The following is a 23,065-nucleotide window of genomic DNA, read 5'->3' on the forward strand; positions in this document are numbered from 1 at the left end:
CAGCACCCCTTCCCAGCTTAAAATTCCAGTAGGAGCAAGTGCACCGTTGTCCCGGGGTGCCAGGGGCCGCAGGATCACAGGGCCCAAGCTGCTGGGGCTGGAGCACCTGTAGGCTGCCAAGGTGGATCTGGGGGTCTCTCCTGTTTCTCCTCACCCCCCACCACACCTCCAACTGGGTACTTCTGATTGGCAGTAACACCCTCCAGTAGTTCTGCATTCCAGTCCCAGTTACATAATAAATCACGGGAGAGCTTCCGCATTTGACTTTGGGATGTCACAACATGGAGACAAAACGGCACATTCAGAGTCTGGTGGGGAAGCCAGGCTTTCTCTGTGCTTCCCCCGGGTCCTCTCCGACTGCTGGCAGCAGGGCTGGGCTCCCTCCCGCTTCCTTCTCGTGTCTCACCCACAGCACTGAGTGGGGGTCCGCAAGGTGCGGTCTGTGTGCCAGAGGGGGCGTGGCGGGGGTCCAGAGGACTGGCAGGCTGCCAGATGGCCAAGTGTTCTCCGGGGGGCACGGGGGGTCCCAACGATATGCCGCTCAGCGGGGAACCATGTGACATCCCAGACCTAGTCCCACACAGTCAGGTGTCCAAGGGTGGAGAGATAGCAAGCAGCCTAGCAGCAGTTCACAGACACCAGACCAGGCCTTAGTTGAGTGCGAGCCGAGTGGGAGACAGGGCGTAACGGAGCTGCCTCCCGCTCCCATCGCATCCCCTGTAAAAAGCGAACCGCCTTGGGCCAGGGGTTGGTAGTCGCGCTCTAGCCTGTGCTGGTTATGTAAGGCTGACAGTTAGGTCCCCGCCACTTGGCAAAGTGCTGGCACCTAGTAGGTCTAGTCCTATACAAAGGTGGGTGGGAGAGAGGGAGAGGAAATTCAGAGACTTGTAGATAAACCAACGTTCACTAAGAAACGAGAGACCATCCATTCTGAAGAAGTTATTTGAGACCATATTAAACAAATATTAAAGAATAAAATTCTAGACTGCTTAGCCTGATGAAAAGTCAAAAGGCGGAACAGCTCCTTTCCAGTTTGTTGAGGGAGTGTGTTGGTGACGCTGGTTTGGGCTAGTTCCGGAGGGCTCCGGGAGCAGGACCCGTGGAGGGAGCCACCAGGAGGCCAACTGTGACCAAGGAAGACCTCTCTAAAAGTCCGAACTATCCACTTTGGCGTGGGCCACTGAATGAGGTAGTGAGTTCCCCAAACCCAGAGATATTCCAAGGAAGGGATGTGGCCAGGCACGTTCAGCTTTTCAACCCTGCAATTCTACAGCATTCCTTGTTGCAAAGGGTCATTTGATGAGTTCCCTGTCCCCTGGCGCTGAGGCTTGTGCTCGGGGGCGGTGGAATACCACAGGATGTTTCTAATAGGAGATGAGCCAGTGTCAGAGCTCTTGTCATTGGTTGGGGGGGGGGGGTCACTCAGCCTCCAGGTAGGAGGAAGCAGACCTCTAAATAATAGGATTTGAAAGGCATGGGGCCACGCAAGATGTTTCCCTATGGAACCCTGGCATTATGGTGTTAGCAGGTCCGTCTGGTGGAGTCGGCATTACCCTCTCCCCTATAGCTCCTCTTTTTAAGTCACTGTCACCATCTTGAGCCCAGTGCCCACTCAGTGTGGAAATGGCAGCCTGGGGTCTTTTACACCTGCCAGGGGGAAGCAGCCTAGCCCCCAGAGAGCAGGCAGAGGGACCTAAAGTTAGCATCCCAATCTCAATCCAGCTGACCTTGCGTGGGAAGGCACTACCTTGGGCTTAGGGAGTCTGAGGCTGAATGCAAGCCCCGCCCCAGCCGGCAAGTCCGTATTCTCCCCTTTCGAATCAGTCCTGACGAGGCTCAAGTTCCGGGTTTGCCTTAGGACCTTGGACAAGGAAATCCACGCCACCTCTAAGTGGACTCACATGTCATAATCTGCAAAATGGGTGTCCTGCTCCCTGTCCTTCCAGCTTCCCTGCCGAGTCCTGACAGTAAGACCGTGGAGGGACTGGGAAAAGTAAAGTACAGTGTCTGCGCCTTTGCCTTGCACAGAACGAGCATTCAAGAACCATGTGCCGAATTAGGGTATCTGCCCCTCCGTGTCCCCACCACTGGTATAGCTTAGCCTCAGCAGCTCTTCGTTGAGTGAACATATGATTGAAACTGAGAGAAAAGGATTTAGGCTGTGTTTGGCTCTGTACGTAGGAGAGCTGGGAGCCAGAAGGCCTGAGTTCTGGTCTGCTTACTGGCCGTGTGACCTGATGATGGAGAAGACACTTCAAATGGCTGTGAGAACAAATGAGCATGGAATGTGAGAGAACTTGGCAAGCTCTCGCCCAGAGATAGGAAAGATGGGGGCTGAGACTCACTAAGTGCGCGCTCGCTGTGCACCAGACACTTTATTATGATTTTCAGTCCTATGTCCACCCTGTGATGTATTATTTGCACCCCATTGTGTAGATAAGTCTCAGAGAAGTTAAGTAACTTTCCCAAGGTCACACAGCTACCAAGTGGACAAGTCAGTTTGGAACCCCGATCTCGGTCTGACTCTAAAGCCCACCATTCTTCTGTAAAACTCCGAAGCGTCTACACTTAAGGCAATAACAGTTCTGGGAGAAAGGCCGGCTGCAGGCCTGACTTGTTTCTGGTGGTGTTCCCAGCCAGGGGGTAATGGAGTATGTCTTGATTGTGTCTCCAGAAAACAGGTTTTTTATTACTCAGCACGGCGGGCTGTACATCTCCGACGTGCAGAAGGAGGATGCCCTCTCCACCTACCGCTGCATCACCAAGCACAAGTATAGTGGGGAGACCCGGCAGAGCAATGGGGCCCGCCTCTCCGTGACAGGTAGGCGAGAGGGCCGCCGAGTGCGCTGGCCCACCCCGGGGGGGGGCCGTGGCTGTGCCATGGATCCGGGAGACTGCTGGGTACCTGGGGCATCAGGGGACTCCTCTGAGAACATACAGGGCCCAGCGGGGCAGAACACGTCCACTTTGGTTTGGAGTGCCCTTCGTATAAGGACCTCAGAGTCTGCACCAAAGGAAGCTAACTCCCTTGAAGAATTGATAATGAGGGTTAATGCAAGCCATCCTCTCCTTCCCTTTTTTGCCTTTGCCGCTAGGAAGCTCATAAATAAAACCTGATGTTCAAACATAGTAACAATGAGGTTAGATTGGATTAGATATTGGACAGTTTTGTTCTTTCAGGTCTTTAAGTATTTTTCAAGATTCTATTTGACCTATTTACGAGTGCATGTGTTTCTTCTGTTGTAGCTTGAGAGTAGGCAGGGTATAATCCATAAACAACAGTATTCGTAAATTAAATAAAAGATTCTTATTCTGGAGTGACTATCACTTTTTAGGAGGGATGGAAGCTAATATTTATTCAGTCCCCTTCCTGCCAGATTTCACTTTTCTGTTAGGCACCCTAATAGCCTTGTGAGGTGGACAGGGTTCTATTTTACAGGTGAGAAAACCAGATCTTAGAGAAGGCAAGAAACTCGCCCCAACTGTTTATCCAGTGGGAGGCAAAGCCAGGACGTGCCCTCTGCAACCAGCGTACCACCCCCCTCCCCATGGAAGGGGTCATTTGAACACCCCGCACATGCCTCAGTCATGGGGTAAAGGAGGGCACGGGGTACTCAAGGAACAGTGCCTTTCTGGAAACAGCGCTTTTTCAAACTCTTGACAGCAATCCACAGATAGACATTTTTATCACAACCTGTGCAAGGCACACCGGTCGTTCCTAGCACACGCATTTAAATGCACTCTGCTATTTCCTATTCTATTCTATCCAATTTTGATTTATCTAAATGCTGGTGGCAACTCACCGAATGGATTTCACAAGTTCCTAACAGTTCGTGACCTACAATTTGAAAATCTCTGCTGTCGCGGAGGTGGGATTGGAGTGGCTTGCGGAAGGAGGGTGAACTGATAACACCGTGGTTTTGGAGACTAGACTCACCCAATCACACAACCTCTCTGGGCCTCCGGGAAAGTAGGTCGACTAGATGACCACTCTGATTCTGTCTAATTCTGACCTTCTGGGGTTGGTGAGGACTACCCTGACCCTCAGATTAACTCTATCCCAGACCCTCCCTTATTTGCCCGGCACATTCAAAGAGCAGGAGCCGAGAGGGCAAGGATAGGGCCCCCCGATTCTCCTTTGTGTCTCCAGCACCTGGGCCTGGGCCTGGCACATAGTAGTTGCTAAGTAAATATTTGTGGAGCTAGCCAATGCCAAGGGAAACTGTGCTGGTGGCCGCACCAAGGGCCCCTATCTTTGTGGCTGGACTTTGGAATCTGCGGCCCAATTCTCGAATGTGTTGGAGTGGTTCCCTCCAAAGTGTGGGGACTTGTTTGCGTGCTGTTTTGTATCTCATCTGCATGCTTCTCATGAAACATGGGAACGGTGCAGACATCCCCCCTCCTGCAGGCCCGCCGCTTTCTCCCGCACAAATATTTAGCCCCTTCATCCTGCCAACCTCACCTCCACTTTTGTTAGGGGGGAGTAGGCAGGTGTCTCTCAAAAAAGACACTCTTTAAACTGGAGGGTATGCCAACCGTTCTCCTTCTGGTCTCCATGCCCCAGCAGCTGTGAGGAGAAGGAGGGGTGGGGTAGGAAGGGCATGAGAGATAGCACCAGAGAAAAAGCCCAAACAGAAGGACAGAAGTAAAGATAGGGATGCCCCCCGGACAGACAGAAGGGAAGAGGTGCAGGCACAGAGAGACAGAGGAGAGGGACAAAGCAGAACAGAAGAAAACCTGCACAGAGAGACAAAGGCAGAGGGGAGGACCAGAGTGAGCGGGAGCTGAAAGGAGCAGGAGGGACCTGGAGGGAGGGGAACAGAGGGAGCCAAGGGGAAGGGGCCCCGCCGGTGACACAGCCCTGATGTGATGTGATGTGACAAGGCCATCTGCAAGCTGCTTGTCTCGGCAAAAATGCAAGTGATACTGGAGCAAAAGGCAGTGCAGAGGGGGTGCGAGGGGGGCACGTCAGGGAGCTCAGGCCTCAGCCTCCAGCCCCACACATCGCACATCCTCTCCGGCTGGCAGAGGGGGGCTCCCTCAGTCCTGAACAAGAGAGGCTGGCCATGGTTTCCGCTGAGAAGCTTCACTCTCTCGTTCCCGGCACCCCCGAGGGCTCCCGGGCTGGCGGCTGGGAAGGGTGGCCAGGAGCTGGACCTGGTGGCTGAGGTGTCTGCACACCCCCAAAGGACAGCTGCCCCTGTATCCCCAGACCCAAAGGCAAAAGGAAGGAGTGAAAGATTCATGTGGCAGTGTGTCCTCGATGGTCCTTTGGTGAGGGCAGCAACCAGATGTGGTTCCTTCAGTCCTCCCAGAGTATTTGAGAAAGCAAGAGGGCGGGAAGGAAGATGGGACCAGGAGGTATGTTGGATAAAGGACTCTGAATCCAGCCTAAGGTGCAGGCTTAGCCTCACCCCTCACTAGCTGGGCAAGGGAGCAGAGAGTAAGGAATGTCTCACACCTCAGTCTCCTCATCTGTAAAATAGGAGTGGCAAAACATAAGCCCCGCCCCAGGGCCCTTGTGAGAAATAGGTACCAGATGGACAAAGCTTAGCGTGCTGTCGGCCACGTAGGAAGTGCTCAGGAGAGTAGCTGCCGTGTTTTGGCGGTGGCTGTCTTGTGGTCTACCGGTGCCGCATTATTGTCCCTACTCCCTTCCAAAGAGTGTCTGTTGGGGGCGGGGGAGGAGAGCAACTTTCATCTTTCTGTTCTGTCCAAGGTGAAGGAGGCAGTTACAAGAATAGTCCGAGCTCCCTAAAATCCAACCCCAAAACAGCCATTCTGTGCACGTAGGTGCTTTGTCGAGTTTTCCAAGAGCTTCCATGAGCATTCACTCCACACAACAGGCATCATCAAGAGGAGACCAGTGACCAGAGAGGCTGGCCGACTAGTCCAGGGCTCCCCAGCTCACGGGGGGCTAAGCCACATGCAGAAGCCTTGTTCGGGGTGGCTTTCCAGGGCAGCACTGCTCATCTGACCGGGGGAGGTCCCAGCAGCCTCCCCCGGGGCGCCCCAGACGCCTCCGGAGGTTTCCCGGGGCTCAGCCATCTGGCCTCCCCAGCCCTGTGCCCGCCCCGGCAGCGCCCGAGCCCCCGGGGCTGTCGCCGGTACATGCCGCAGCATTTTACTTCTGCTCCCGAGTAATGAAAGAGGCTTCTTTCCCTCAGAATTTAATTTCACGCCTGAGACTCGGTGATTAATTCCCTCCCCCTGCCCCTTCCTCCACCGCCCCGTCGGCCTCTCCGCTTGTAAATTCTGTGGTGTGCCATGGAATTTGTGTATTTTGCATCAATTAAGTGTCACATTGAGTAATTCTTCCCTGGCACAGGGTTTGTTTATCCCGACCATCCCCACAGGGCTGCGTGGGGAAGAGGGCGCAGGAGCGGGTGGGGAGGGAGGGCGGGTGCACATCGTCATCGTGATTTCGCTCCATCAAGCTCGTGGACAGCCGTTTTGCCGCTGTTGCCTACAACAGCCGTATGAGACGTGGAGGCAGCGCTTCCGCCTCCGCCCCACGGATGAACCCCAGGCCCTGAGACATGACGAGACTCACCCAAGGTCACACAGTTTCCCTGTGACCCAGGGGAACCGGCACCTGGCTCTCCTGATTCTCAGCCCAGCCTCCTTCTGAAGAGCCACGGAAGGTGGGGAGGGAGTAGAGAGTCTTCTAGAAAGTCTCTCCCCCGACCCAGGAAGAATTCCTCACCCAGCCCTTCTCCAAGGGAGATGAGCTAAGGACGGGACAAATTTGCCATTCGTCAAGGAGGGTCCGGAGGGGCCATCTGCTGCTCCCACTGTTCACTCTTGAGCAGATCTCAGTATTCGATTATTCCATCTCAGCCCCCATCAACTGAACAAGGGTGGGCGAGACCTGGTTTGTGATCTTGGCTCAGTGTGATCCTGGGGAGGTCACTGCCCCTCTCTGGTCTCAGGGTCCTCCTCTGTGGCCTCCAAGACCCCCAAGCCAGCTCTAAGAGTCCAGGTGCCTATAAAATTCTGCAATGTGGAAAGTCAGACCGCTGGCCCACCCGATGCCAGAGTGCCCCCAGTCAGCCTCCCCCAGAGGTCAGCGGTTCAGCAGCCGTAGGCCTGCTCTGTCTCAAGATGCTGGCAGGCTTCCATGGCCTGGTGTCTCAAGATGCTGGCAGGCTTCCATGGCCTGGTGTTGAAAAGGGCTCTGGGGGAGGGGCGCCTGGGTGGCTCCCGAGAGTGGTGGCCTCTGGGGAGGGAAACAAGGTGGCTGAGAGCAGGGGTGAGGGAGACCCCCTTCACACTGACACCCTTCTAGACTCTCTGAAGTTGTGCCATGTGCATATATTACACTTTCTAACTTTGTCATTAAAAAGAAAAGGTTGCTTGAAAATAAAATGGAAGAAAAAGAAAACTCTGTGGGTATCTAATGAGAAGGGCCTGGGGGCCACATCCAGAAGGGGTGACATGTAAGCTGGTTTGTGAAAGATGAAGAGGTGGTGACCAAGCGGAGGGGGCTGCTGGGCATCCAGGGGAGGGCAGTGTGGTGACACAGTGTGCCACAAGTGGGGAGCCACTGCCCGGACAGGACGGGGGTGTGGGGGGAGCGGGAGAGGCCAGGAACCTGGCTGGGACCAGACCCTACATCACAGCAGGCCTAACTGGGGAGAAGAGGTGGGGGTTGTATCATGCAGGCAGAGGAGACCCTGGGCAGGTGTTACAGCAGGAGGAGGTCGTCAAGGTAGAAAACTCAGGGAGGCCTTTGAGGCTGAGAACTAGGCCGAGAGCAGCCAGAGCATGGCTCAGAAGTGTCAGGGCCATCACACGCAGAATTCCAGCAGCCAGGGGCCTGGGTCTTCCACAGGTCAGGACCACAGGGCCTGCAGTCACTGCTCTCCCTAGCTTTGAGAATGTAAAATAGAGAATTGTTCAGAGTGGCAGGGGTGGTTTGCAGAAGGTTTAGCTTCTGAATCCCTCTGGGTGCAGTTGGAAATGCACGGTCCTCTCCGAGTTTGCCAGGATCGCAGGTGGGAGGAGACAGGACAGGGCAGATGGTTCCCCCATCCTTGAGGGGCACCCCCAGGCCAGTCTGAGGCTCAGACCGAGGCTTACCAGAATCGCAGATTCAAGAAGTCATGACTCTCGTGTCACGGGGTGTCTCTGCTCCTGAGTCTGGGCCAGACTCCAGGCACCGTGTCTGTGAAGGGAGCTCTCCCATACTCTCTCCCTCTCTGCACCTCTCGCTCTTTCCCTTGTTGCATCTGTGTGCCCCCGTCTGTGTGCCCCCCTTATCCTCCTCCCACCTCCCCCAAGCCCCTGCTTCCCCGTCATGGCTCTCAGGGACTCCATCTGGCCTGAGTAGGAGGGTTTAGGCCAGAGCCTAGGGCCCAGGGGACACCATGAGCCATCCCACACTGGGCGTCCTTCATGCTGGGCACCCGTGGGCAGCAGGTGCCTGTTCTCGTGCTGGCCTCCCCGCCCCCACCCTGCTTCATCCTGCTCAGGCTGGCCACGATCACTGATGCTCTCTGCCTTCCAGACCCTGCCGAGTCAATCCCTACCATCCTGGACGGCTTCCACTCCCAGGAAGTGTGGGCGGGCCACACAGTGGAGCTGCCCTGCACGGCCTCCGGCTACCCCATCCCTGCCATCCGCTGGCTCAAGGATGGCCGGCCCCTCCCGGCCGACAGTCGCTGGACCAAGCGCATCACGGGGTTGACCATCAGTGACCTGCGGACGGAGGACAGCGGCGCCTACATTTGTGAGGTCACCAACACCTTCGGCTCTGCAGAGGCCACGGGCACCCTCACAGTCATCGGTGAGTGGGGAGCCTCTCTGCCTGACCTAGGAACCTTTGAGAGCACAGGGTGACAGGGAGGGGCGGCCCCTGCTTCTGGCCGGCCCCAGGGGAGAATCCCCTGGCTGGGGAAGGCAGCCAGGCATCCCGGGAAATGCTCTGGGTTTGAAATCAGAAGATCTGCTTTTTGGTCCTGGCATTATCAGATAGGAACCGACTTGGGCAAATCCCATAACCGTGATCACCACCTCAGTGTCCTTTTCTGTAAAATGGGATAATGATCCTAGGCCTTCCTACCTCCTGACATCAGAAGGGTCAGAAGGGATGACAAGGGTGCCAGGGACGATGACAAGCCCACAGGGCTTCCTGGCTTGTTGAGAGGGAGGAGTGTCTGCACTTAAAGTAAACAGGGCTGCAGAGGACATATTGTGTCCCATCAGAGGCGATATTCAATATTTCGCAGTAATTGATAGGGGCATTGATCGATCAGATCGGACTTGGGCATAAATGACAAGGCGGCCTTTCCCGGACCTGCTGGCCGGGTGTCAGCACTGGTCCTGCCTGTTCCTCCCCCATCCTGGAGCCTTGGGGCTCCAGGGGTCCAGCAAGCCCGTGCGGAGAGCGAGGGGCCTTCGCAGACCCTGCTGCTGCTGAGCCCCCAGGGCTAAGGGAGGGCAGTGACAGCAGTGGGGCTGGGAGTTGGAGACCCTTGGGGAATCCCACTCCTGTGCAGCAGCTACATAGCCTGAGGCCACACGGAATGTTGTACCGAGTGGCATCATGAGGGTCACTGAACGTGGGCAGTGGGAGGAGGCTGTCCAGCGGTGATCCAACCCCATGTCGCAGGGAAGTTCCCTCCACCGTAACGATTGACCAGAGCAGGCCTCCTCCCCCTCACCCCCTGTCTCAAGGGCATAGAGCTACAGGTCTGCAGACCCTCGGTGTTCTCCCTGCTCAGCTGGCCTCCTGGGCCTGGGGTCATATCCCCTGCAGCCCGGATCTGAGCGCAGTCTCCTCCCCGTGGTCAAGGGCATTTTGAAAGTTCGGGTGAATTTATCTGCAGTGCTGGGAAGAAGTCCTCCCTGTGTGAACACATGTGAGGCTGGAAGAGCAGAAAGAGCCCCAAGAAACACTCCGAGAGCAACAGTGTGTGTTACAGATGCTTAGGTTAAAATGCTGAGAGCCCAGGGGACAGGGGGCTCCTCGCAGAGTAACGAGCCCCAGCCGGCAGGGCAGGCAGGTGGAAGGATCAGCGCTGGTCTCCACCTCCTTGCCCTGAGTACTGTCCAAAACCGTTTCGTCTAGTATGCCTTCCCCCCTTCCCCCACTCCTGCCACACACACATGCGCGTGCACTCACTCACACACACACACACACACACACACACACAGGCACGCGCAGGCAGATGTGTGGAAAGGTCACATGCCCACTTCTCCGTACACACATGCACACACGTACGGTGCCCACACGTACAGATACGCACGTTCCTCCACCTTAACATGCTCACTTCCAGGTGCACGCACACAGACCCACAGTAACTGCCCAGGCCGTGCGCACAGCCCCATGGCCCCGTAGGCGTACGTGCACCTGACTCCCCTCTGACCCTCAGCTCTGCATCTTCCCCCGACACTGGCTTTGGCTGGAAAACCAGGTTCAAGGGGAAGCGACACAACTTCTCTCTGCCTTCCATTCTCTCTGCCGGCCCCTCTCTGCCAGGTGCACAGAGAGGAAAGCATGCTTTTCACACACACCCCCATTCTGCCACCAAGCCTCCCGCCCATCTTGTTAGCAAGTCGTGTGGGGTAGCAAGGTGAGAGCAGCTAGCTGGCGGAGCCTGGGAGCCCCGGCTGGTGACTGGGATAAGCAGGATGCCACCTGCCTCATTGTGCACTGACACTGCCTGGGCAGGGACTCTGGGAGAGAGCGGGAGAGCCCAGCCTGAGCAGACTCCTGTGTGCTTTGTGCCCTACCCAGCCAGGCTGCCGTCCCCCTTCCTCCAGGTGACCTCCCTGGGGTCCCAGGCCCCTGCAGGCCTCAGCCTCCTCTAGAGAACCCCAAGCCCATGGAGATCTGGGGAGGGAGGTGGCCAGCCTGCCCGACAGTAATAAATATGGCGGGGCAGCCATAGACATGTAAAGTGAGGGACCCCGCCCCGCTCTCAGGTGCTCACAATCCAGACAGAGGGACAACACAGAGAAGTGATTAAAAGACCACGTGCTTAGTGTGGCGACACTGATACAGAGGGAGGCCCAGAAGAGGGGTCCTGACTCAGCCTGGGAGGGGAGTGGTATCCAGGAAGTCTTCCTGGACGAGGTGTCCTGAGCTCAGTGTGAAGGATGGGCAGGCATTAGGCAAAGGGGAAGAAGAGCTCTCTATGAGGAGGCTCTGGGGCAAAAGTGGCCCCGGGGGTGCAGCAAGCAGAGACAGGATGCTGCTGCCCTAAGACTGTAGAACTGAGAAGTAGGGGCAGGTCCCCGGGGGCCTCGATGGCCTTGAATGCCACACCCAGTCGTTGGGTACCATGGAAGTTCTGAGCAGGGCAGTGACTGGTGACAGCATGGAGAACAGAAGGAGGGACGCAGGGAGGAGGGAGGATGGTACTCGCTGGGTTCAGGCTGGGAGCTGAGGGCCTGCAGCAGGGCAGGGGAGGTGGGGAGAGCAGTCACCTGGTGCATGTAAAGGCAGGCAGAGTGGCAGAAGATAGCAACTGGATATCTCTATGGGTATGAGAGACAGGTGGCGGGGCCAGGGGTGCCTCCCTGGTTTCTGGGGTGGGGGACAGGGACAATGACGAGTCAGCCAAGCTCCTGTCCTCCTTCTGAGCTGAAGGGAGCTCCCCCGCCCCACCGGGCAAGGGCCACATGTCAAGAAAGTACAGGCCCTCTTAATAAGAGGTACAGAGTGATCGCCTGGCCTGACCCTGCCATTTGACAGATGAGTAAACTGAGGTCTAGAGAGGGAATTCACAAGTCTGGAGACAGAACCAGGGCCTCCCCCAGCCCACCCCCAGCCACACTGCTCCACGGTAAAAGCCCTTTTCTTTTGTTTTCCTCCCCCCTGCCTTTCCCCTCACTCCTCCCCTGCTGGCCCGGCCCAGACCCCCTTCACGTGACCCTGACACCAAAGAAGCTGAAGACCGGGATCGGCAGCACGGTCATCCTCTCCTGTGCCCTGCTGGGCTCCCCGGAATTCACCCTCCGCTGGTACCGCAACACTGAGCTGGTGCTGCCCGACGAGTCCGTCTCCATCCGCGGGCTCAGTAACGAGACTCTGCTCATCACCTCGGCCCAGAAGAGCCACTCCGGAGCCTACCAGTGCTTTGCCACCCGCAAGGCCCAGACCGCGCAGGACTTCGCCATCATTGTACTGGAGGGTGAGCTGGGGCGGCTGGCACCCGGGTGGGTTCAGACTCCCCCCCCCTCCTCCTGAGAGCAGGCGCTGGTCCAGGCACATGCCTATCTTAGTTCATCCTTCCATGGGCCCTGTGTGGGGATGCTTTTTCTTCATGTTCCCTATTTTGCAGTTGGGGAAACTGAGGCTTGGTCACTTGCCCGAGGTCACACAGCTCGGCCAAAGGTCAGACTTGGGATCCAAACTCAGGTCTCTTAACCACCATGCTATATTGCCTCTGCCCTCCAAAATTACTAGAACCTCACTACGAAAGGTGTTTTCTTTAAGATCCCAGAGGCTTTCAGTCTCACAGGGGCCCTGGGACTTCCCACCAGGAGTCACTGCCTTGAGCCCTGCCTCTGCCTTCTTCCCTGATCCCTCTCTTTCTGGCTGTCCTCTCTTCCCTTCCTGCCAGCCTCATAGACTTTCAAATCTTCTCCCTGACTAAGGTCTCTTCACAACAGGCTCTGTTTCTTCTTACAGACCTGGGTTTTCACATGCTTCTGTCGCCTTTAAAAGCTGCTACCACCCAGGGCTCCTCACCCAGCACATCTGTGTATGGGTGTTCAGGTTGTTCACTGCACAAAGTGCCTAACCCTCAGGGAGGGACCAAAAGTAAGGACTGAAATCCAGCTTGGATTCCACTTGTCAAGCCATGAGCCCTGCCACCAGGTTGTGACCACACAGAAGCAGCCTCTTTTTCTTATTTGCACAGGGATACAGTGAGGATTAGCAGAGACCCTATCCTTACCAACAAATTTAGTGGTCCCCCAGCTCCTTTGTTGCTACCAAAACAAAACAAAAACCCCACAGTCCTATCGCTTCCAAGGATTTTTCGGTCATAACAAAGATACCAAACCCAGGCAGCCCTACAGGTTGTCAGGATCCCACATGGGTCCATCTGTCACAGTCTGTGGGTCCTCATTCCTTGGGAGGTGGGACCTGGGAGCGGGCCTCCCCTTATCCCTCACCCTAAGTACAGTACCCAGTGAACTGCCCCACCCTTAGCCCCTGCCTCCTCTTGTCCAGCCAGATCCTCTTCCCAGTGCGGAAGCACACCAGCCAGGCACAGACCAGTTCGAAGTGGGTACCTGACCTCTGAGGGCGTCCTGTCTGACCGATTCCCCACACAGTGCATTTTCTCTCTGAGAGGACAGCCCCCTGATGGCCGGTTCGGGGCAGGGATATGGGACGTGAAGCTGGCGGGAAGGGCAGAGAGTGGGGAGGGAGCAACAGCCAGATGGGAAGGTTCAGGCAAGGAAGCAGAGGAGGGGCCAAAGGCCATGACCCTGGTGGGCAGTCCCGGGCTCTCCCCTGGTTTTAGGTAAGAGCCCCCCCATAAATGGGGCTAGGGGCTGGCAGACTGGATTAACATGAGCATTTTGGTGTGAAATGTGGGTGGGATGTAGAGACTCATGCTTCATTGGCCTTACTTTTTTTTTTTAAATGTTTGTCTTAGTTTTTACTTGGTAAAGTGCATAACGTGGACTTTAACCCTTTACAACAATCCCGGGTGGAAGGATGGCCAGGCTCAATAATTACATGCCCCCTCTTCCATGGAGCAAGGTGGGGCAGCGGGGTTCATTGTCCTGTCCAGGGTTATTGGGTCAGCGGAGACTTAAGTTCCCACCACGCACACACACACCTGTGCCTCTGGGCGACAGCTAAGCTTCAGACTTCAGGCGTTTTGCTAACAGGGCTATTTTTGCTAACCGGGCTACAGCAACCCCCCACCCCCCCACACCTGCAGGAACGAGAGCTAGAATTAGACTCCACAGGTCCAGCCCAGCCGGGTCCTGGTTCCACACACGGTTCTTGAGTCCTCTGTCTTTATAACACAGGAGAAAGGCAGAAAAGGAAAAGTCGACAGGAGCTGACATTTATCAAGCACTTACAAAGTGCTGTGCGAAGATCTTTAATGCAGTAATTCATTTCGTCCTCACAGCATCCGTATGGAAAGGGTATATTCACTATCCCCGCTATCTCCATCCTCCACAGTTAAGAAATGGGAAGGCTCAGAGCAGTTAGGTAACTTGCCCAAAGACACAGAGCTCAAAAGGGGCCGCGGGAGGATCCACATCCGGGAGTCGTCAGTCCTGTGCATAGTAATGGGTACCTCCCAGGGTGGGGTGGCCTGGCCGGGCAGTCTCTTGGTGGCTCTGTGACCCTGAGGGGGACTTCTCGCTCCCTGCAGATGGCACGCCCCGCATCGTCTCGTCCTTCAGCGAGAAGGTGGTCAACCCCGGGGAGCAGTTCTCGCTGATGTGTGCGGCCAAGGGCGCCCCACCCCCCACTGTCACCTGGGCCCTGGACGACGAGCCCATCGTGCGGGATGGGAGCCACCGCACCAACCAGTATACCATGTCGGACGGCACCACCATCAGCCACATGAACGTCACGGGCCCCCAGATCCGCGACGGGGGCGTGTACCGGTGCACGGCGCGGAACTCGGTGGGCAGTGCTGAATATCAGGCGCGAATAAACGTAAGAGGTGCCTGTCTACATTTAAATATCAGAATAGGCTTTTGAGTTCCTTTGCCATCTCTGTGGTTCCCATTATTCTTGTGGTGATTAGTACTTATTATTAACTGTCATTTTGCTTTTAGTAGCGGTCTCTCTCCTCTCTTTCTCCCCTTTTCCCTGCCCTCCACAAACCTGTCATCCTTTCTTGTGTGTGCGTGTCTGGTACAGTTCGCCCTCCTCTGCATTGTCATCCCCTCCTCCTGCCCCTTCTCCTCTCCCAGTCTGACCTGCCCCCCCATTCCTCCCCATCAAATCTCTCTGGCCCCAGGTACACTCAGCACCCCACTAGCAACCGCCAGCCCCACCAGGACCTTGTAAGGACAGGGATGGGGCAGGGGGACCAGACTTGACCTTTGATGGGGGTGTCCATCAAAGCTGTGCTTCCACTGTCCTCGCGCTGAGCCATCCCCCCAAATGCTCCAGGAGGTGTAAGCAGCCAGGAGCCAGCACACTATCTTCCCCCAATTTCCTCCCCCCAAGGCCCAAGCCATCAAGAGTGGGAGGCTGGGGCTGGGTGGGGGTATCCCAAAGCAGATACCCCCCAGGAATGGGGGAAGCAGTCCTCAGGTGATCATCCCCAGATCTCAGCTCTGCAAGTCACTGTGGTGGGAAGAGCTCCTCGAAGCTCTTTGCAGCGCTGTCGGGTCCGACTGGTCCTCATCTGGCCCCTACAGTAACCCCTGACCCAAGGGCAGAAGAGGAGTGGGGGAAGGGCACTGGTGACTGCCATGGAGCCAGGTCTCCAACCCCACATGAGAAAGGTGGTCCCCCATTTAGCTACCTTCCTGCCTTTGAATTGGAAGGCTCAGAGTTACAGGCTCCTGGGATCCCCTGTGCGGCCTCTCATCTTCTGGGTGGGGAACTTGAAGCCTGGAGTTTCCTACACCCACTCCAGCTCCCTGCCTGGAGGCCTCTGAGCCCCCTTTACTGCTGCCACATTGCCACCTGCCTAGCCACCCAGCTGAGGGTACCCCCTCCGCACAGCCAGGATTCCCAGAGCCCCCCATTTAGGGCCCCTTCTCAGGGATCCACAAAACGCACTTACCTATTTAGAAGAAAATCGTCAGCTCATCCAGTGAAGACCTTCCTACTGTCTTTTAAATATTTAATGTATACGAGATCCTTTTTGTACAAGACCATTATCCACAAGTTGAAGGAAAATAACAAAATCTCCACATTGCTGTTGTAACCCCCAAATCTTAATCTCCTTGTAAATGAGAACTCACCCTCCTAAATCCCAGTCACTTCCTATGAGTCTTCAGTTGGCTCACGTACCCCATCCCATTAGGGGGATGGATTCTTGCCCCAGGCAGGAATGGAACATATGTTTGCAACTATTTGACGCTAGTAACAGGGAGTCCTGGAGAGACCGTGGGTGCCCCCAGCTCCAGCCTCTGCCTTTAGCCTTGCAATAAAGGCTTCCCTCTCCCCCCCGACCCCGCCCCACTGAATCTCCATCCCCTGAGAGTTTTAGAACCAAGCAATGGAGAAGAGAGTTGAAGGGCAGCTCCTGGCTGTCCCTGGCTAACCGAACCGCTTGTCCCTCCTCTGCTCCTTCTCCCTCCTGACTCCCACCCAGGCCCCCCCAGCATCCGGGCGATGAGGAACATCACAGCCGTCGCTGGGCGGGACGCCCTCATCAACTGCAGGGTCATCGGCTACCCCTACTACTCCATCAAGTGGTACAAGGACGCCCTGTTACTGCCTGACAACCACCGCCAGGTGGTGTTCGAGAACGGGACGCTGAAGCTGACCGACGTGCAGAAGGGCATGGACGAGGGGGAGTACCTGTGCAGTGTCCTCATCCAGCCCCAGCTGTCCATCAGCCAGAGCGTCCACGTGGCCGTCAAAGGTAGGCCTCCCCCGGAACCAGAGCCCACCCGGGGCTGTCTCCCCCGCCGGCTGCTCGGGCAGCAGCAGCCAGGCCTGAAGGAGGAGATGGCCAAGGAAGAGAAGGTTTGGGAGAAAGGGGGGAAGATTGCAGGGGGACAAAGAAGGCCATGAGTACCTCTGCACGCAGGTTCCCTCTGTAGGCCATGGGACAATGTGGCACTGATCCGTGAGGCATGAGGGGCCTATGACCCATAAAAGTCACCTTCTGGGCAAGAGACCCAGGTCACAGACGGCAGGCTGCATCCGTCAGGAGGGAGCCGTGCGACGTCAGCAGGGGCCCACCAGAGACCACCAAGACAGGGGCAAGAGGCAGGAGCGGGGGGTGGGGGGCAGAAGCAGCAGGAGGCTGGGTGGAGGGAGCAGGTTCTGGGCGTCTGAATCCCCTCCATCTGCTCACGCTATCTGAGGCCTGCAGAACACTGCCTAGCAAAACCTCGGCCCAGGCCCTTCATGCTCAGGGGGCCGGGTGTGTGTTTTGTGCAGGGGTACGTAGCACAGTGCCTGGCGCATAGTAGCCATCCGCTAAATGCCTATGGAGTCGATGACCGAATGAGTGGAACTAAGGAACTCCATGAGTGTGTGAGCAGTGACGTCTGTCCCCTTGGTTCTGGGGCTGTGTGGTGTGCCAGGCTCCGTCCCAAATGCGTTCTTGAACTGCCAGGCCTGGAGACTTTCCGCGCAGTGCGTGGGAACAGGGTGGCCTGGGTGCTCCGGGGCAGGACAGAGAAGGGGGCCTGGCTGAGGAGGGGTCAGGGAAAGCCAGGCAGCTGGGGCGGGAGGTCACTAATGGCCGTAATGAGTAAGGGTCCGAGTGGGATCAAGCACTGGGAGAGCCCGAGGCTCTGGGAGCATGGAGGTGCCATCCTGGGGCTCCATGAGGGAGGAGGGAGGGCTGTGGTCTCCAGCCACCATCCTGGTCTCTAGCACCAGACTGCAGCCGTTGTCGTGATAAGACTGATATCGCTGTGGTGGGCCCACCACACGCCAGTCGCTGTGACTGGATTCTCTACACGGTCTGTTTCACTGAACCCCAGCACTGCCCGCTTATCTCGGGCAGGTACCATTTTATCCCCAATTTCCAAGGCGGACAAGGGTGTTGGTGGTATAGTGGTTAGCATAGCTGCCTTCCAAGGCGGAAAAGGCTGAGGCAAAAAAAAGTCAGGAAATTGTCATCAGGAAGCGGAATGTTTGCCGGGCCTTTCTACCTCCAGGTTCTGGGCTCTAACCCAGAGCTAGGGGAAGGGAGGGCTGGAAATAGGAACCATTCTCCAAACTCCACCTCAGGAATAAAGAAAGAGGCCTTGGGGACCCCCTGAGAGGGAGTCAGGAAGAAAGATGGAGTCCCTGAGAAGGCTGAGAGCCCCTGTCGCCAGGGCGCAAGGAGGGGAGGTCCCCTCCGTATCCCCAGGGACCACACACACACACACACACACACACACACACACACACACACCAGGAGAGGAAAGCTGGCCTGGGCCCCGGTGGACGGGGGTGGGGGGGCCATAGGCAGGAAGAAATGGCGGAGGGGGGGTGTCCAGGTCTACAAAGGGGCCCTGGCACAGAAGTCCCCAGTGGGTCCCAGGCTCCTGAAGCAGGATCCAACAGCAGCTTTGTGGACAGGAAGAGGGAAGTCTGGGAGAAGGAAGAATTTGGAGAGACAGATGCCGCGTCTGCCAGGCAGTGAGTGTTTCTTGAGCTGAAACTGAGACAGTGGTCAGGGTTGGAGTGGCTTGCTGGGGGCCTCGCTTTGAGCCCCAGCAGTGGTGGGGCTGTGGCCGTTTCAAGCCCGGGCAGGTGACAGGAGATCCTGACGGCATCAGACTCCCTGCCTCCCACCGCTACACCCTAGCTAGGCTGAGGGGCACCCTAGCCCCCTCCTTAGCCGAAGGCCTCTGTCCCACCTGGAGCCCTGGGCTGGCAGGAGCCTCACAACCCCCAGGCCACATCCCCAGCTTGGTGGCAGAGAAGACGGCAGTGCCTGCTCCCCCCTCCCAGCATCAAGGGCTGCCGTATCCATTTCCGTTACAAGCAGTGGACCGAGAGTTTACATTGTAAACATCACATATTAAAACATCTAACCTTTGCTCCACTCCCTTCGCCCGCCTGCACCAGTGAGCATTTGGCCGGGTTTGTTGGCTTAAAAATAAATAAATAAATAAATAATAGGGTTCCCGCGAGCCTCGGAGTACGCAGAACATCCTGAAAGCTGCTTCTGCTCATCAATTATTCAACCCCATTCAGGGAGCGATCAGTCCTAATGAATTGAATCTGATGCATTCCGTCTCAGCGACTCTCTGGGCCTGTTGTGATGGTGCTGAGCGACAAGAGGAAAGGGGGGGGGGGGGGCGCGCGCGCGCGCGTGTGTGTGTATGTGTGTGTGTGTGTGTGAGATCTAGAGGGCAGAGCCCATGCACCAGGCACGCGTGGCACCCGCACCCTGCACAAAGCCCGGCGTTCATCAAACGCTGTGTGTGTGTACAGGGTACAGGGCACGTGTGCACACATTCCGTCTTCCCCGCCCTCAGGGTCTGAAGATCCAGCCCTAGAGGGACAGTGGTCACTTGTTTTCTCTCCAGACCGAGAAGCAGCATTTGTGTGAGGGGCTCTGGGACCCCCTGCCCCTGCCACTCGGCAAGCTCCGGTCCTTCAGCCTCCCACTCCCTGACTCCCTCTCCCCACCTCATTAGAATGCACTTTTGCAGAAGAACCCATCAGAGCTGATTATGAGCACATTGCTTGATTAGCTGATGTGCTGTTCGGAGAGCTACTCAAGCCGGAGGGTGGAGGAGGTGCCCCTGGGCGTGGAACGGGGCCCCGACTCTGGGCGAGGAGGGCCAGGTCCAGAGGCAGCGCTGCTGAGCCCACTCCCATCACCTGACTGGGACACGCATCCCGCTCAGGGGATCAGAGCGGAGAGCCAGGGTATAGCAAAGGGCAAGGTGGAGGTGGGACAAGGCACTAGACACTGGGGATCAATTAGAAGTCCCTCCCACCCTGCATCTCTCTGGCGGTGCTGTGGGCTTCTTGGGCAGGAAGGGGCAAAAACCCACGCTGCTCCAAGGAGCTGGAAAAACAACTGCTGACCCCATTCCTTCTGGGACTGCTGGTGAATTTTTCAAACCCTGAGCTGGGAGCAGAACACACCCAACACGCCTGCGGAGCCCTTTGTGCGTGAGGATGCATGCCATGTACTCACTGGTCCTTACGGTATGCACGTTCATGCAACAAATATACACACGCTAACCTGTCCACCGTTGCACGTGCGCACGTGTGCACACACACACACACACGCGTGCTGGCAGTCACATGTGCACAAATATTGGCTCTGTCTCTACCCTCCTGTAAGACATCATTCCTGAGACACAAAAGGTGGCTGCAGGTGGTACCATATGAAATATTGCCCAAGTGAGCCTGCTGGGCCCAGCAAGGTGGGAGGGCCCAGGGGAGAGAGTGGGCATGCTTTGTGGGCCCCTTGGGCTTTGGGGCGTGTAACGCCGACTGGCAGGGGAGAGCAGGGCTGCAGGGAAGGCAAGTGCTCCTCTCTGGGCATCCAGAGACATCCTTGGCAGGATGCTAAGAGGAGGGCACATAGATCCAACCCAGATTTGATGTCTTTAGAGCCCCCCGTAGCTGAAAAATAATGTAGCATAAAAGCATCTCTGGGCACGCGGGCTGAATGCTTAATTAACTAAGAAGGCAGGCTGCAACTGGGGCCCCGTGGCTTTAGCTCAGTGAGAGAACATCTCCATCCCCGCATCTGAGCCTCTGTGGGCTTCTGGAGCAAAACGAGGACAGGAGAGCTTGCCGCCCATGCTCAGCAAGGCCAGGACTGGGAGGTAGCGCCAGGCTCCCGTGAGAGCACACGGAAGAGGACACACACAAACGCTCATTCCCGGATGCCCATACTCCCCACCCCCGCTCCGTCTTCCCTGACTGCCCAAACCAGTGCCTGCCATGTGTGTGGAACCTTTGGAGGAGGGCCCCTTCCACACCAGTGAGTGGGCTGGGGGTTTCTGTGACCATAGGTTGGGGCTTACGAAAAAGCCAGTCACCTGGCCAAATGCCTGCTATCCTCAGTGGGGGAGGGTTGGAAGAGACCCACCAGAATCCACAGGAAGGGGAGACAGCAGGCTGCACAGGTGCAGAGGGCCCAGTTGTACTTGGGAGACAGGGGCACCGGGAAAGCTCCTGCCAGCAGCCCTATTCCCCAGCAGAGGGGCCCTGGCACACAGGAGCAAGCAGCCGCTCAGGTGGACAGACAGGGCTCAAGACGATGACTGTGGTCACAGTGATGATGGGGACGATGGTGTGGAAGCAGCATCTACTGATTCATTCATTGACATTTACTACGCTCCCTCTGTCTTCTGGGCACCATCCTACAAATGCAGCCACGCTCAAGACAAAAGTCCCTGCCCTCAGGGAGCTTCCGTTCTGCTGGGCAAATGGATAATGCATGAAATATACAAAAGCTGCCCCGTGTCAAAGAGGGAGCGGGGATGAGAGCGCCAAGAGGAGGGGAGAGTGGTTTGCGATTTTAAATAGGGTAGTCAGGGAAGGCCTTCCTGAGAAGAGAGGCTTGTGTAAAAAAAACACCGAAGGAAGTTGTAATTATTATTCCTAAAATATTAGAGGTTTTAGAGATTACTCGGTCCAACTCCTCCATTTTTCAGATAAGGAAACAGAGGCTTAGGGCAAAGGCAGGGTGGTTGGGGGGGGGCGACCTCCCTCTGTTCCCTTGCACGGAAAGCAGAGGCTGGAACCCAGCTCCTGGGCACGGTCTCTCCCTGTCTCCACGCTGCACGGGCAGACGCTCCAACCCCCCCCCAGTGCCCTCTCTCTGCTAAGGAGGTGCAATAAATTCAAAGGCTCAGTCTCAGACAGATGATGAGAAACACCATAAAGCGTTTATGGTCTGGGCTGGCGGTCAGCACACCATCGTCCGCGCAGCACTCCCAAACAGGCGGCCATAAAGCCTTTATGGTGGCCAGACACCTCCTGGACTGCCACAACCACTGTCTGTCCCCAGCCACTCCATTCCCCGGCCTTTTCACCATAGTAGCACCTTGTCAGTGAGGAGTTGCCCTCTCCCCAAAGATGACTGTGGCCAGAGCAGGGCTTCCGGAGACAGGACCGTGGGTCACATGACATCCGTGCCTCCTACGTTCAGGCTGGGCGCTGGCGAGATGCTGGGACTGAGGGGCAAGAGGGGGCCCTTCGTGTAGTCGACACTTGAGAGGTCCCTGGTCATCACTGCGATAGAGGTGGTCAGAACCCCCCACCGCTGAGGATTGCTTTCCCAGAGGCGGAAGTGGACACGCACACATTCCACTATCTCACGTCTACCTCTGAGCGTTGGGGAGGACTTTCCTGACTCCCAGGTCAGAAAGCAGCCCCGCCTCTGGGCAGCTGTCCACACTCCCATCACAGAGCCCCCGCAGCCTGCTTCTCAGAGCCTCTCGCTCCCAGGGCTCCCCCTGCTCTTCTGGGAGCCTGTGAAGGAGCCAGGATCCCTAGACTTTCTTCTCCCTCCTGCTGTGCCTGCAGTTATGGGGGGATCTGAACAGAAGCCTGGAGCCAAGAAATTCTGTGAGTGGCTCTGGCCCCTAGCACTCCCACCAAGGGATCCTAAGGGGACACTTATCAGCCACACCATCACCCCTGCCTTATTGGCCTGCAGCAGGGGCAAGGGGTGGAGGAGGCCAGGAGCCTGCCCTGGATCTCGGGTGAGTTGTCTGGGGTCATCTGCTTCCCACAGGACAGTTGTGCTCTTGAGAGCTCAGGCCAGCCCAGGGGAATGTCTAAACCCCCGGATGGATACTGGTTGGCTACTGTCTCCAGTGGGCTCTCAATAGCCATCCATGTTATTCTCAAAGGCCAGAAGGGAGTGACAGCCCCTGGTTGGCCTCTGCCTCATGGCTCAGCCTTTTCCCATTCTCTCACCCCAGGTACTTTTTTTACAGCATTGCGTCCTTTAGCTCTCTGTCCAAATGCTACCTCCTCGTGATGACACGTCTCATGGCTTGGAGTTCAGCGTCTGTATATTCAGGGGGCGCTTGTCCAATAATCATTGAGGGAAATATCTTGCCTTCCCTAGCAAATGATGAGCTCCTGGGGGTTCTATCTGTATTTTAAGCATGTTTCTACTTTCCCAGCCCACACGGAGCATAATAATGCCTTCACAGACTAGGCATTTCATAAATATTAGATGAATTAGTTAATTAATGAATTAACCTGCCTTAGCAACTTATTCCATTATCCAAATCCCTTCTTACTGAGAGAGGCAGTCTTCCCCTTGCTTGAGCTAAATCTCCCTGCCTAATTTCAGTCTTTTGCTTTCCACTTGCTCTGTTCATAGAGGAAATACAGCACTTGACCACCCATCCCCGGAGCACGGTCCTTCAGACTTGACAGCCCCTCAGCCCTCTCCTCCTTGGTCTAACCTGCCAGCTCCATGCTTTGCCCACACCTCCTTTTCTGCTCCTATCACTGCCT

The 23,065-nt window shown here is 56.4% G+C and overlaps 1 protein-coding gene across 1 annotated transcript in view; it reads left to right on the forward strand.

Moving 5' to 3' along the window:
* Nucleotides 1-23,065, forward strand: part of DSCAML1 (DS cell adhesion molecule like 1) — a 337,921-nt gene that overhangs the window by 235,355 nt on the left and 79,501 nt on the right. The window contains exons 4-8 of the mRNA XM_045797864.2: nt 2,675-2,821; nt 8,510-8,788; nt 11,865-12,140; nt 14,352-14,648; nt 16,260-16,532. Of these exons, the coding sequence (XP_045653820.2) occupies nt 2,675-2,821; nt 8,510-8,788; nt 11,865-12,140; nt 14,352-14,648; nt 16,260-16,532 (1,272 nt within the window). The remainder of the gene's footprint in view (nt 1-2,674; nt 2,822-8,509; nt 8,789-11,864; nt 12,141-14,351; nt 14,649-16,259; nt 16,533-23,065) is intronic.

Source organism: Ursus americanus, chromosome 16 (assembly GCF_024610735.1).
Source record: "Ursus americanus isolate L20-20 chromosome 16, mUrsAme1.1.p, whole genome shotgun sequence".
In the NCBI taxonomy this organism is placed as follows: domain Eukaryota; kingdom Metazoa; phylum Chordata; class Mammalia; order Carnivora; family Ursidae; genus Ursus; species Ursus americanus.